Genomic DNA, 12,544 nt, shown 5'->3' on the forward strand with positions numbered 1-12,544 from the left:
TTTTTTTGTAAAACTTAAAGTAGCAAATTACTTTAAAAGGGGACACTAGCATCACTGACTGAGGAAGTTGAAGCTACTGTTCCATAAAAACTCCATTTTCTCCAGAAAATTTCTCTAAATGAATTCTTTGTCTGCCTTTTAACAGATGCTATCACAGGGAACAGTTCTCCTGAGAATTGGCTTTATCATTCTGTCCCTGTCATCTTTTGGACTACTTATGGAGAACAAGTAAGATACAAAATATGTGGGTTTTTTTCTTCTTTCGTTATGGATTATTTATAATTATATGTAAATCCCAGAAATTATATCGATAAATAAATATAGATACCCAGACCCACCTGTGGCTGTCTGTTGACTGGAAAATAACACATGACTACCTGGCACCTAAATCCAGGAGTGTTCCCATAGCAAGTAGTGACTACATCTATATTGTTCCTTGCAGAAAAGTTCTGGGATGGGTTTGTCATGTCTCCCTTTGTGCTTGCATTTATTGGGTTCTCTCCTCTGGGTTTGGAACACTGGCAGGTGAGTGGGACCTGCCAGCTGTCCCGAGGCTGTTCAAGGTCATACTGCAACCATATTGTGCCAGCCCTGTGTAGCACACCATAGGTGCCAGATACAGTGATGATATATGAAGAGCACACAGTGTAGCTCAGAGTAGGCTCAAAATCATGTGAAAGATGGTGTAGGCTTAAGACTAAACTTAATCAGTATGGCTTCAAATGAAATTGAGTCTTGAATACACCAGGCCAGTGAGATACATTATGAAGTAGTCCATACGAGCACTGTGGCCCTAAAGAAGAGTAAGTTGCATCCAGAGTTTCTTACGAAGAAGTTATTTGCCCTGCCAGAGAAGACATGTGGAAGTTTCCTTTGAGACTGAGGTGCCAGTACTGCTTTGCACCTGCTGTTCATTATGTTTTCAGAAAGGAATACCTTTCACTTTTATAGACTGAACTATTTAATTCAGGATAGGTAAAAATCTGTCAACATGCCAGATGTGAATAACTCTAGGGAGTTAATAAAGAGGAATTAGTAAAAATTTACAGAAGTAGACTGTTGAAATGATTCTGAACTACTTTTCAGAATTTTGTTGTGGTAATTTTTGAGATCAAAAGACAGTAACTATATATACAGCCCCATTTGTGTGAGTTCAAATATATTTTGCAAGTATGTGTATTCTCACCAGCAGCAAATTCAGTGTTACAAGTCTATGTAAGGTGTATACTATAAAAACCTAACTATAAGGTTAAGAAAGATGACTTGATGTAAGTGCAGGACATCACAGACTAATTCTATTTTCTCCTTTTCACTGAACTTGGAAAAGAAGAAAAGATTGGATGTTAATCTGAATTTATTCCCTTTTCTAGGTCCAAAGCAGGAATTTTGGAAATCATCCGCTGTTTAGTCTTCATAGGTGTTTACAAACTTGGCTACTTCAGGAGTCAGTTTTCAGTCTTGGGCTATGCATATGAGGTAAGACATTTATTTTAAAATATCTATGCTGATTACTCTAGATTTTTTATCTTTTTACAAAAAAGCAGAAACACTAAACATTTACATTTTGCTTTCTTATTTTTCATTATGCTATTTGAATAGAGTATTTTTTTTCTTATCTCTTTGTTTTTCATGTTTTATGATTATTTTGTAAGAAAACTATTCAGGTTTGCTATGGAGATGCCTGTTTTCCTTGAAAAATAGGTTATGAAGGAGAGCATTTACCACTCCCTGCAAAAATAATTTACTTGTGGCCACATGCTTTGAAGTGAATAATAGTAATGCATTGCTGAATTTGAATTGTTTAATTCCCCTTTTATGGGAGAAATCAGAAAATGCTTGGAGGCTGGAAGACTTAAATATAAAATATTTGCTCTGTACTAATCCTGTGCCTCAGAAACAGACTTTTCATCATTGACAAGGAGTGGATGCAGGACTCAATAGACCTATGGTCTGATTACGTATGGCTACTTTCGTGTTCTTAGCACTTTTATCCTGTTCATGCCTTTTGCTTTTTATTATTTTCCTTTTCTTTTCCATACAGTTGGTAGTTCATGTCTCTTTTAATATTACCACAATAAAATAACAATAGTCACTGATATTATTCCTATCTAAATAACAGTACCAGGCTGCCTACTGTTGGTTACCAGAAAAGACTGGTTATTCATAACCAGCAAGGGTATGAATGGGTGGCTGGATTAATAGAACCTCATCAGAAAGTTACTCTTTGGCTTAAAATCAGAAAAAAACTCAAATAAAACAGTAGGAACTGAGACTCAAACAAGTTCAAAATGGTTCCTTTGACTTCAAACATATGCAAAATTTATAGCATCTTTCCCAGTTGGCGGTTTCTAGTAGTGGCCTTGCTTCTTCTGCTTTTCTAAGGGAAAAGGAATTAGAAAAATGAGAAAAATCTACTGCTACTGTGGGTCTGGGAGGTTTTTCTGTTCTTTTTTTCTGCCTGTGTTGGAAATCAATAACTAGTAGACAATATTTAAAGCTAGATAAATGCCACTAATTGAGAGTTGTTTAATTCTGTGCTTCCCCCTGCCCCACATTGTTACATTGTCAAAGCTTTGGTGTATAAATCTAACTGTTCTTGAATTCATTTAATAAGAGTCCGCAAGAACTCATCAAGTATTTTAAGGGGTTTGCTTAAATATAATTTGGAAAATGTTTGTATAATTTTCTGAGTAGCCTAATATAGTAGAAAGACTTGAAGTGACAAATTCTAAAATTTTGGAACTAATTATCTTGCCCTTGAGACATAGCTTTCAGACTTGAATTATTTGGGTATGCTAACTAAATTCTGGGAGAATTTTGTCATAATATGCACCCTTAATATCTGCCTTGCAGAGTTCTGTGTGCATATGTAAAAGTGTCTCTTACTAAGAAATGAGTAAAGTAAAATTATTTGATTATTATTCCTATTTTTATAGGGAATTCTATAGCTTCCTATTCTTTCATGAAGAGGATAACAAAATGAAGTGGTTCTTGCTCTGTTCTTTACGTATTTCTGTCATTAAAAAAATTACTTTATTGCCATCTTGAGTTCTTCTCTACTGAATTTTCCTGTTCTTTCTTCCTTTTGTTTTTTTTCTCCTTCATATTACAGTTCTTTTTTGTTCTTTTTTTAGTACTTTGTTTGAAACTATGTAGTCCATTTTTAACAAGAGATAGGAGTACCTTGCTCACAATTTTTCTTTGAAAATACTGAAAAAATAGGTGTCATTCAAATAATTTGCTCTTGGGCAGGCCAGAATAGATAATTCTTCCTAGTGATGCCAGTATTTCCACACTAGACATTTTATCACAAATCCACAATTTGGTGATATTAATAGCTTTTGTAATCACAGAATCATAGAATGGTAGAATATTTTGGGTTGGAAGTAAAAATGTCCTCTTGTCCAATCCCCTGCAATGAGCAGGGACATCTTCAACTGCATCAGGTTGCTCTGAGCCCCGATCAACCAGATCTTGAAAATTTCCAGGGATGAGGCATCTAACACCTCTCTGAACAATTTGTTCCAGCGCTTCACCACCTTTATAATAAAAAATGTTTTCCTTTTTGTTTGAATACTTGTGATGAACTTCAAAGTGTTCCCCATTTTAAAATAAATGACCCACTTATAAAATAAATGATCCACTTTTGCTCCCAATGCATTATACAATTTCTGGAGTCATGGTAGGCATGTTCTTATGGGTCTAATGGAATTTATGTTAAAAAAAAAATCTCAGAGGTTGCTGGAGATTTGTTAATTCATGTTGAAAAGTCTTCAAACATCAATGTTTTATCTCAATATTGACCTGGTAATTTTGTTTTCCTCATCTAAGTATCCCCTCTTCAGCATATAACTAGATTGAGCTGACTTTAATCTTTTAATCTAATATTTCTAGTAATCATAACCTGTAATATACTCAAAAATGTTCTGTTTACATCTTCATCCTTATGTGTTACCAAATTAACAATTCTTTAGTAATCCGGTGTTCAAGAATGAGAGCACATCATGTAAAAGAGTTTATGTTGACTTTTCCTATAAATTATGCCTTCAAGGGCATAATTACTTAGGGATGAAGAAGTGTTTGTAGAATTTAACAAACAATTCTGTCCCAGAATTTTTAAGTTAATGGTGCACATTGCAGCAGATAAGTGCAAGACTGATTTTACCAACAGCATGTTCAATCATTAGTGGAAAAGTGTGCAACTATTTTTGATATGTGTGGGGTTTTTCTGCTACTATGTTTCATATGTTCCTATTTCTCAAGACTACTTTAGAACCAGTAAATAAGATTTCTAATCTTTGCCATGCTATTTGCAGAGCATTTTAACTAGCAAAAATACGTGCTTTAAACTGTAAGTGATTGTGTTTGGCTCATAAGAAGGCTTAACAGTTATCAGAATTACTGCGAGGAATGCCTTCTGGGGGGAATCTAGATGGGAAATACAAAAGAAATGAGAGAAAACTAGGGGGTCAGTGAGAGAAGGGAGAAGAGCAGAGGAAACAAGAAGCAAGCCTTTCCCACTTTGCCATTAGATTAGCTCAGGTGGGCATGAAAAAAGCAGCTGAAGATGTCAATTTGAGCAGAAGGAACAGTCCTGCTCTCTGGCTTTGTCCTCTTACCCTCTTTGCTGCCCTGCTAACTGGCTTAGCTGGTTGGGCTGACTTAGCCAGACAAAGATTTTTCTTCAGGTAAGTGATGCAACTTGCTGTGGAGCAAGAAAGTTTCTTAATGCTAAGGCTCAAGGAAGGAGGAAGTAAAATGATGCTATAGGTGTGTAAGAAAGAAAGCAAGACTTCTGCTTTTGCTAAAGCTGCAATCTTAATATGTTGTTTTCTGTGTCTGCAGTCAAATAAAGACGGCATTGGCTCCATCGATACTTTGAAGTTGTGTGTTACCAGATTTGGTTCCTTATGAAAATTATGTTATTTTTCTGATCATTTAAATATATTGTCCTTCCTGCTGTTGTATTTGAATTCATTCTATGATATACTCATGGGGATCTCTCGCAGTGTCCTTTTCTTCTCCAAATAAGAAAATAATTTGAAGCTATCATCATTACAAAAGTAATGTAGGAGGTGGAACCGTGTACATTCCTCAGCATGCATTTTCTGTTCCTTTTCCTGTATGTATTTCATATGGATGATTAGCTGAATGTAGAGGGGGGAGGGAGTGTGGATTTTTTTGTTGTTGTTTCTTTGTTTGAGGTTTTATGTTTTGTTTGTTTATTTAAGAAAAAAAGTGCTGATATATGAGGAAATTTTTAGATCTTAAGAAAATTATTTCTTGGGTGGAGGTCATTGAAAACCTTGATGACAGGGAATATATTTGACTGGCTTGAAGAGCTGGTGTGTTTTGAGAATGTGTGCTGCCACATCCTATACTAGTTAGCTTTCTTTAGGCTGATTACTTCATGCCTGTGTAATGTGATGATTGTGTGTATTACTAAAGCCAAATCATTTTCTGTCAGACTGGGCCTGGAGCCCCCTAACCACCTGGAGGTAGCAGAAAACATTGCTTGTGTGTTCAGTTATGTGACGGTTCAGCAGGCACGATATGTAAAAATAAATCTGTGATGATGGTCCACCTCTTTAAAGTGTTTCCATCCAACTGCTCTGGTTTGGCATCAGCCAGCATATTCCATGAGCTGAATTTGGTCAAGCACTGGCTGTTATTTGACAGTAGTACTAATGAGGAGCAAGTAGAAATGAGAGCCATTGACATGTTGTTGGAACTCTTGTTTTAAATATTTTCACCAACTCTCATAGTAGCTGCAACTCAGACTCTTAAACTAACGGGCTAGGAGTGAGGAAGAAGGAGGAGGAAATAGATGTCTGTCTTGATGTGTGTATCTTTTACCCTTGTTGCAGCTAAGGTATTGTATCTGAGAGTAAATCTTTTCACCCTGACTTCAGCATTGCAACTTAATGATCTGCCTGGCTATGAGCGTGTTGGCTGGCATGTATTAATTTACAGGTAGGAAGGACAAAAATCTAGGGCAGCTTTCATGGTGGAAAAGAGAGAAAAAGGGAGGTTTTATACATGTGTGATGTTTTAAATTAATAACTTGTTTTCTTTTCTGTTTTATGTGGGCATGTGGTACATTAGAAATATAACCAGCTTTGGAAGATATACAGAATCTTGTGCTGCAGGGTATAATTCAGCCCTTAAGGTAGAAATGAGCTTTATTGTGGTCAAATTGCTTATTTACTCCTCCAGAGTATCTGAACTTGGTAGATGCAACTGTTCCAAAAACTTTTGGAGACAGTATTCTGTACCAAATGGACTGCTTCTCTCATCTCTGATGCAATTCTGGTATTTCTTAGGGCATGGGATCTAATTGGTCTGGATAAAATATAAAATATCTCTTTATTAAAGAACTGATTTACACAGTATCCTGTGTTCCACAGAAGTCCCTCTTAATGTGATATATTATCACACTACTTATTTCTCCTTTCATCGTACAAAGAGTTGCTGTTGCCTCGTTTCTTAGTATAATTTACCAGTGTTGGAATACTGACTTATGAGTACAGACATAAAACAAACATTTACTCATAAGAACTTATTTCCACATCAACGATAGTTTTCTGCTCTGTAGCATTTTTTCTTGGTCCCTCGTTAAGATCATCTGTGCCACATTTCAAAGAGCCGCGTATCCCATATTTGGTTTCCATTAAGGTGAAAGCTCCATGCCCTGTGCTATGATTTATGACCTCAGCATTTATGCAGTCGCTGTGCCCTAACTAGATTGGCTGGTGTATTTCAAATATATCTTAGAAATGAAACTGGGGATGGAAGGAAACTCTGCTGCCTTATGATAAAAAGCCTTGTCAACACACATGGAATTAAACAAACACGCGTTGTAATCGGTTTTTTCTATGTTAGCTCCATTCAAAAAGTTTGCTATGCCATGCAGTGTATCCTAGGGACTGGACTTTTAATATTCTTGACAACTGCCCTAAGGGGAATAATGTCCCTTAGAAAAAGACACAGTAAAATCTGGCAGTAGATTAAGTTAGTTTCCACTTAGGTGTGACAGCAGAGTCATTACTGATTTTAGACTTAGCCAGTTTGAGAGTCGACTTCACCACCATCAACTAAAGACTATGATGTATAGTTCCAGATGCTCTGGCCAATTGACCGTAAAATTGCTCTGCATTTCTGGCAGAGCAGTTGAGCTGGAGCTTTTAAAATCTCCACTCCCTGAGCTCAACACCCTTCCCCCTCTGCTTAAAAGCTGCTCATTATTCTTCTTCTGCCCGCTGATCTTAGCAAAAGAAAAACTTCTGGAATCAATTAGAAGTGTCTGCACTTGATGAGATTTGCACGTGAGTTCGGAATTGTGAGGCTTTGATAGTGTCAGCCAACAGCTGCAGTTTCAGGTGGTAAAATTGGGGAAGGAATTTTCCAGGGTTTATTTACAATCATAAAATAAAACAAAAATCAAGACAAGTTGGAAACCATCTAATGTGTTGTTAAAATGAAGCCTGAATTGGGTTATATATTTATTTTGTCTGAAAAAAAAAAGTAAACTGGCAGTTTATTATCAGGATCTTTTCTATTACCTTTCAATTACTAAGCTGTATAGAGCGGGTGTAATAAAATGCAAGCTATGGTCTGCTTGCTGTAGTTTTGACTATGAAAGAAGCATCTGCTATTACTTTTGTCACTTTAATTGTTTGACAAGACGAGGTAGTCATACTTAACAGAAATCAGAAGCATGCAGTCAAAGATAAAGCAAAGGTAGTACTCTGAAGATGGAAAATACATGTTCACTTATACTGACTGAAATTTTGTGTTCTCTTCTGTCAACACTCGCACTCACAGATATAAAGTTTATTTCTAACCCTTTGTAGCCCAAAGCACTTAGTGATTGGCATGTAGCTGTATGCAGTGTTTGCTTTTTAAAGGTGACAGCCATGCCAATGAGATTATTAATGTTCATTTGTATATCTGAGGGTGTCTTAGCAAAAATGAAGCTGTGCTGTTTCACACATCTTGTTACGGTTTGGATATGGTTTGTACGTCAAAGCACAGTTTTTCTATGAGCCAGTAATGCTACAAACCCAGTCAAACTGCATTCTTTTCCACATCATAATAACACATGGATAATGATAGAGATCTCCATACTAGCGAATTGCTTCACTGATATTAGTCCCTAGTGACAACTGACATATTCCACATGGGTAGATGTTTGTCTGTGTAACTGTAGTTGCAGTGTTAGAGTATTAACTAGGATTTGTTGTTGTTGTTGTTAATGCACAAATACATAAATTTGTTTCATACCTGTTTTTTCCATAGATGTGGAAGACTCATGTTTCCTACTCTTGACAGGGCTATTGCTTATTGATCAGTTTACACTCAAGTAAATTTTACTTTCAGAGTTGATTTAAAGGTGTCATGTAAAGTACATTGCAATGTCTTAGAGTCAAAGGCAGGGTAAGATGGGCAATTCGTGTGTCCTGAATGCAAGACATTGGCTTACTTGCAGAGATTCCCCATCCACACAAGTCGTGTGGACAGAAGCAGAAGATGCAGTCTGAGGAATGCAGAAGATATCCCCCAGCCATGTAGAATACCCCTGAGTGGGGAGCCTTCCAGCATCACTGTGCATGGCCAGTATGTGTGCGTTCTCTGGGCTGTCTTTAGCCCATCAAGCTCACCCACAGCCTGATATGCAAAATTAGTAGACTGCCTTCCAAAACTAGGTAGCTTACCTCCAAAGCTATTTACCAGGCAGGTGGGTATTATCCTAATCTTAAAGAGAGAAGAGTGGTATCTGTGTTCCCAAGACCATAAGTGCAGATGACTTAGTTTGAATTTTATCTTCAACATGACAGGCAGAGGGATTGAATTAACTTTTAAGAATAAAAGCTTTAATTAAACAAGCTGTTTCTGATGTGGAAAAGATCTGGATTTGGCACATACAAGGTGACCACAAAGAACCAACCTACTATTTAAAATATTTTGGATATTTCTGTCTCGTACAGTTTAAGTAGAGAAATCCCAGATATAAAAAATACATGCAGTCCAGGGTTACTCAATATTTGTATCTTGCAAGAGAAATAGTATAAGACTGTTCTTCTCATAAATGTCTCTCCCCACTTCTGTAATAGTGAGCAGAGCATGGCAGCTATGAAAACTTAACATTTCTGCACCAGAATGTCTGTGTATGACACACAGATTTGGACTGTAATTTAGTCCAATGGAAATCTAAATCAATACCTTTGTGTAGGAAAGCAGAAATTAACTCAAAATGTTCTATAATATGTTTTATTACTTTTTTTTAAAATCATAAATGCTATCTTTTGCTCAGTCTATTTTTTCAGAAGCTTCTTGTGAACAACAAAGAAAGAAAAGCACAGTAAAAGTTGAACCTCTGTTTTTCTACTAGCAGCACCTGAAATAACTACAGAGACTGAAAACTAGTTCATGACATCTGGGCGATTCCATGCTAAATTCTAACCAGCCAGTGCCTTTTGTCTAAAGTGGGCAACAGATAACTAAGATAAAATCAAGCCATTATCTTTGCTGTGATTTATTTTCTTTATTACTGCCTTGTTATATCATTCCCCTGTACAAGTTCTGTTTTCTATGATGTTTAGTGTCAGGGAATAAGGGAATACAGAGAAAGCAACATTACTATATTTGATTTTATATTTGGGTATTACGCAGCACAAAGAGAATGTTTTAAAATTTCCTTCTCCTGCCAATGCCAAATAAAAATTGCCTGATGAAAGAAGATTAGCAAATGCTGTGTTTAACAACTGATTACCAAATGCAGAACACACAAAACACTTTGTATGTTTAAAAGTTGGAAATAGGTGTTATGAGAAAAAAGTAAATGTAAAGCTCTAGTTATCACTTGAAACCAAGGGAAAATAATACAGCAACCCCCTATAGAGTCTGGGAGTGATCACATCTGTCCTGACAGAATTTGTTTGGTTTATCTTCATGTGGAAACCATGAAATGTTTGAATAGGTTGTTTATTTTGCTGATTGGAAGCTAATACAGTTGAAGATGCCTGGTTTTAGTTTGAACATCCTAGATTTTGTTTTATGGAGAAAGGGATGCTATATTTTGTCCTTAGCTATTACCTGCACTCATTGCACATCTGCATATAACTCTCTAGATCTATTAATTTCTCCTCTTGATGGCTTCATGTAGTTTGCCTACAAAGAGTGGTCAGATACTAGGAAATAGCTAGAAGTGGTAGTGAGGCAGGATGCTAAGAGGCAGAGTCTGGCCATTAACTGCATTGTGTTATACCTACTTCATAGCCCTTCCCACTTCCTTTTGAGACCAGCCTAGTTAGTTTATAACATTTTAGGGAAGATACCTGTCATTGTGCATACATAAAAGGGCCTGTCCCACTTCTGCTCACTATGTAAGCAGTGAATAGAGTTGCCATCATCATGGTTGAATTTCTGGTCAATTCTTTTTCCAGGCTTAGAAGTGAAACCTATTAAACAGTTGCCTTATTTAGAAAACTCAGGGGTTTTTTATGTATATGTATTTTTTTAAGTTCTTTGTCATTTTCAGCTGAGAACATTCTAGCACGAGATTAGAAGTGTTCAGGAGTAAAATTCTAATATCTTTTTGAGCCATCTTTGCTTCTAATGAAGGTGTTGCCCAAAGCTGAATCCATTCCAAATGTATCTTCCATACTATGTGCATGGATGGTAATTAGCTCCTGGGGTTATCTGAGGCTTATTAAACTGCATCCTCAGACCATAAAACATGTGAAAAGCAGGAATTCATCTGTCAGACTTCTGAATCGGACCTAAAAATGTGTTACAAACATACCAACGGCTGAGAAGAGCTTCATAAATTTTAAAAATTAAGCTACATACAACTTGCTAGAATTTGCCTTGCCCTCTGGATAGCAGTCTAAAATGTACAGTTCACTAAAAAAACCATGGCATATGCTTTGATATGTTTTAACAAGCACTGAAAAGAAGTTGTGACTTTTCTAAATAAGAGGATACAGTACTCCTTACTCCTTTTCTTCCCTTTTATTACTTTTGCTTTTTTTCCCCCCTATGTGTGAGGAATAAAAAGATAGTAAAGGAAAATGGAGAGGATTAGGGAAAACTTTATTTTCTAGTTTTCTAACCAAATCAAAATAAAACCTATAAAAAAAAATTGGAAATCTCTTAACTTCTTTTACAAAATGTTAAGACAAACACAAACAGGTGGGAGGTTGGAGGTGGGTACTTGGAATTTTTCATTCTACCTGAGTTGATACACTTTTATTTCACTTTGTTTTTTTTTTTCACCTCACTATTATAAAATCAGAACAGTCAAATAGCAGAACAAATTATAGTCTGAAACAAAAACATCTCACTCAAACTTCTCAGTTTAAAATAAAGTCCAAAATTTTCCACTTGCTGTGAGTTCACTGATCTTGAAATAACACATTTCAAGAAAAAAAATTCTTTGTTTTAGTTGTCCCATCTCTACTTCTAAGAGCACAGAGAGATAATTGAGTGTTTCATCTAAGTGGCTATCTGAGGATCTTGCTGTTGGAAGTAAGAAGCTTTTCATTAGCAGAGGGAAACTGGATATTTGAAAAAGCAAACACTGTCTAGTTAACACAGTCCTGGGTATTGGTAGAACATTAGCGCCTTGGATTTAGGTCAGCTTTTTCACACTCTGATTTTCTTTCTGTCATTATACATTACTCAAGGGTAGCTCACTTGAAAGAGATGAAGAATTCTAGAGTACTCTGGTTAAGAATAGTGATAGAACCAATATTGTTATATAGCTTTAATTTTTATATAAATTGGTGCAATCACAACTTGATGTTTTCAAGTCTCTTATTGGACTATTTATCACCTTCTAAGTAATTGCTAATTTCTGCCAAGCTCTTATAAAAAGTCTCAATCCACTAAATGAATCAAATCTGCTCATTCCAGTGAACTCCTGACTAATGGAGAGTTAAGAAGGAAGAAAACAGGTTCTTTAGTGGATCCAGGTTTATTTTTTTGGCTTTGCAAGCTCTCTGGCTTTCAGAACTTATTAGCATCAAATAAAAATCAAAAGCATCAGATTGCAAAAGTAACAGAAATAATAGCTGTGAAAACAGCATGCAGGCAAAACTGGTCCATTTTTCCTGGACAGTCCAAATAAAATCTGCCCAACTAACTATTTTGCATTCTCTACTGTTTTATTTTTATCTTTTTGGAGACTAAATTGCAAGATCTTTATGATTTTATTTTGCTTTGTGTAGTAATCCATACTAATAAACTCTACACAGAAGCACATTTGGGCATATATGCCAATAATTTCAGAGAACCCATAATAGATTTGGTGGTAGAGATTCTGATTTTCAGAACTATACATGTGTGGAAAAATGTTCACCTCTTGGCTTAGACAGAGTCTTTGGAATGTAAATCATCTTTGGAAAAGTGTTGTTGAAAGGGAATCATGTTGTTAGCTCAATTCCAAAGAAACAAGCTAGGCTTGATACCCTTCAAAATTCTGCTGTTTGAAGGAAACTCAGACAGGAGTTGTGTCTTTAGTCCTAAGTGTGGTCTCCTTTGG

The 12,544-nt window shown here is 36.1% G+C and overlaps 1 protein-coding gene across 3 annotated transcripts in view; it reads left to right on the plus strand.

Annotated features, from left to right (window-relative positions):
- The window catches only part of AGMO (alkylglycerol monooxygenase), a 226,441-nt gene that overhangs the window by 113,910 nt on the left and 99,987 nt on the right, over window positions 1–12,544 (plus strand). For all 3 annotated transcript variants that reach the window (XM_048304353.1, XM_048304344.1, XM_048304362.1), the window contains exons 11-12: window positions 146–228; window positions 1,371–1,476. In XM_048304353.1, the coding sequence (XP_048160310.1) occupies window positions 146–228; window positions 1,371–1,476 (189 nt within the window). The remainder of the gene's footprint in view (window positions 1–145; window positions 229–1,370; window positions 1,477–12,544) is intronic.

The sequence above is a fragment of the Corvus hawaiiensis genome, chromosome 1 (genome assembly GCF_020740725.1).
Source record: "Corvus hawaiiensis isolate bCorHaw1 chromosome 1, bCorHaw1.pri.cur, whole genome shotgun sequence".
Taxonomy (NCBI): domain Eukaryota; kingdom Metazoa; phylum Chordata; class Aves; order Passeriformes; family Corvidae; genus Corvus; species Corvus hawaiiensis.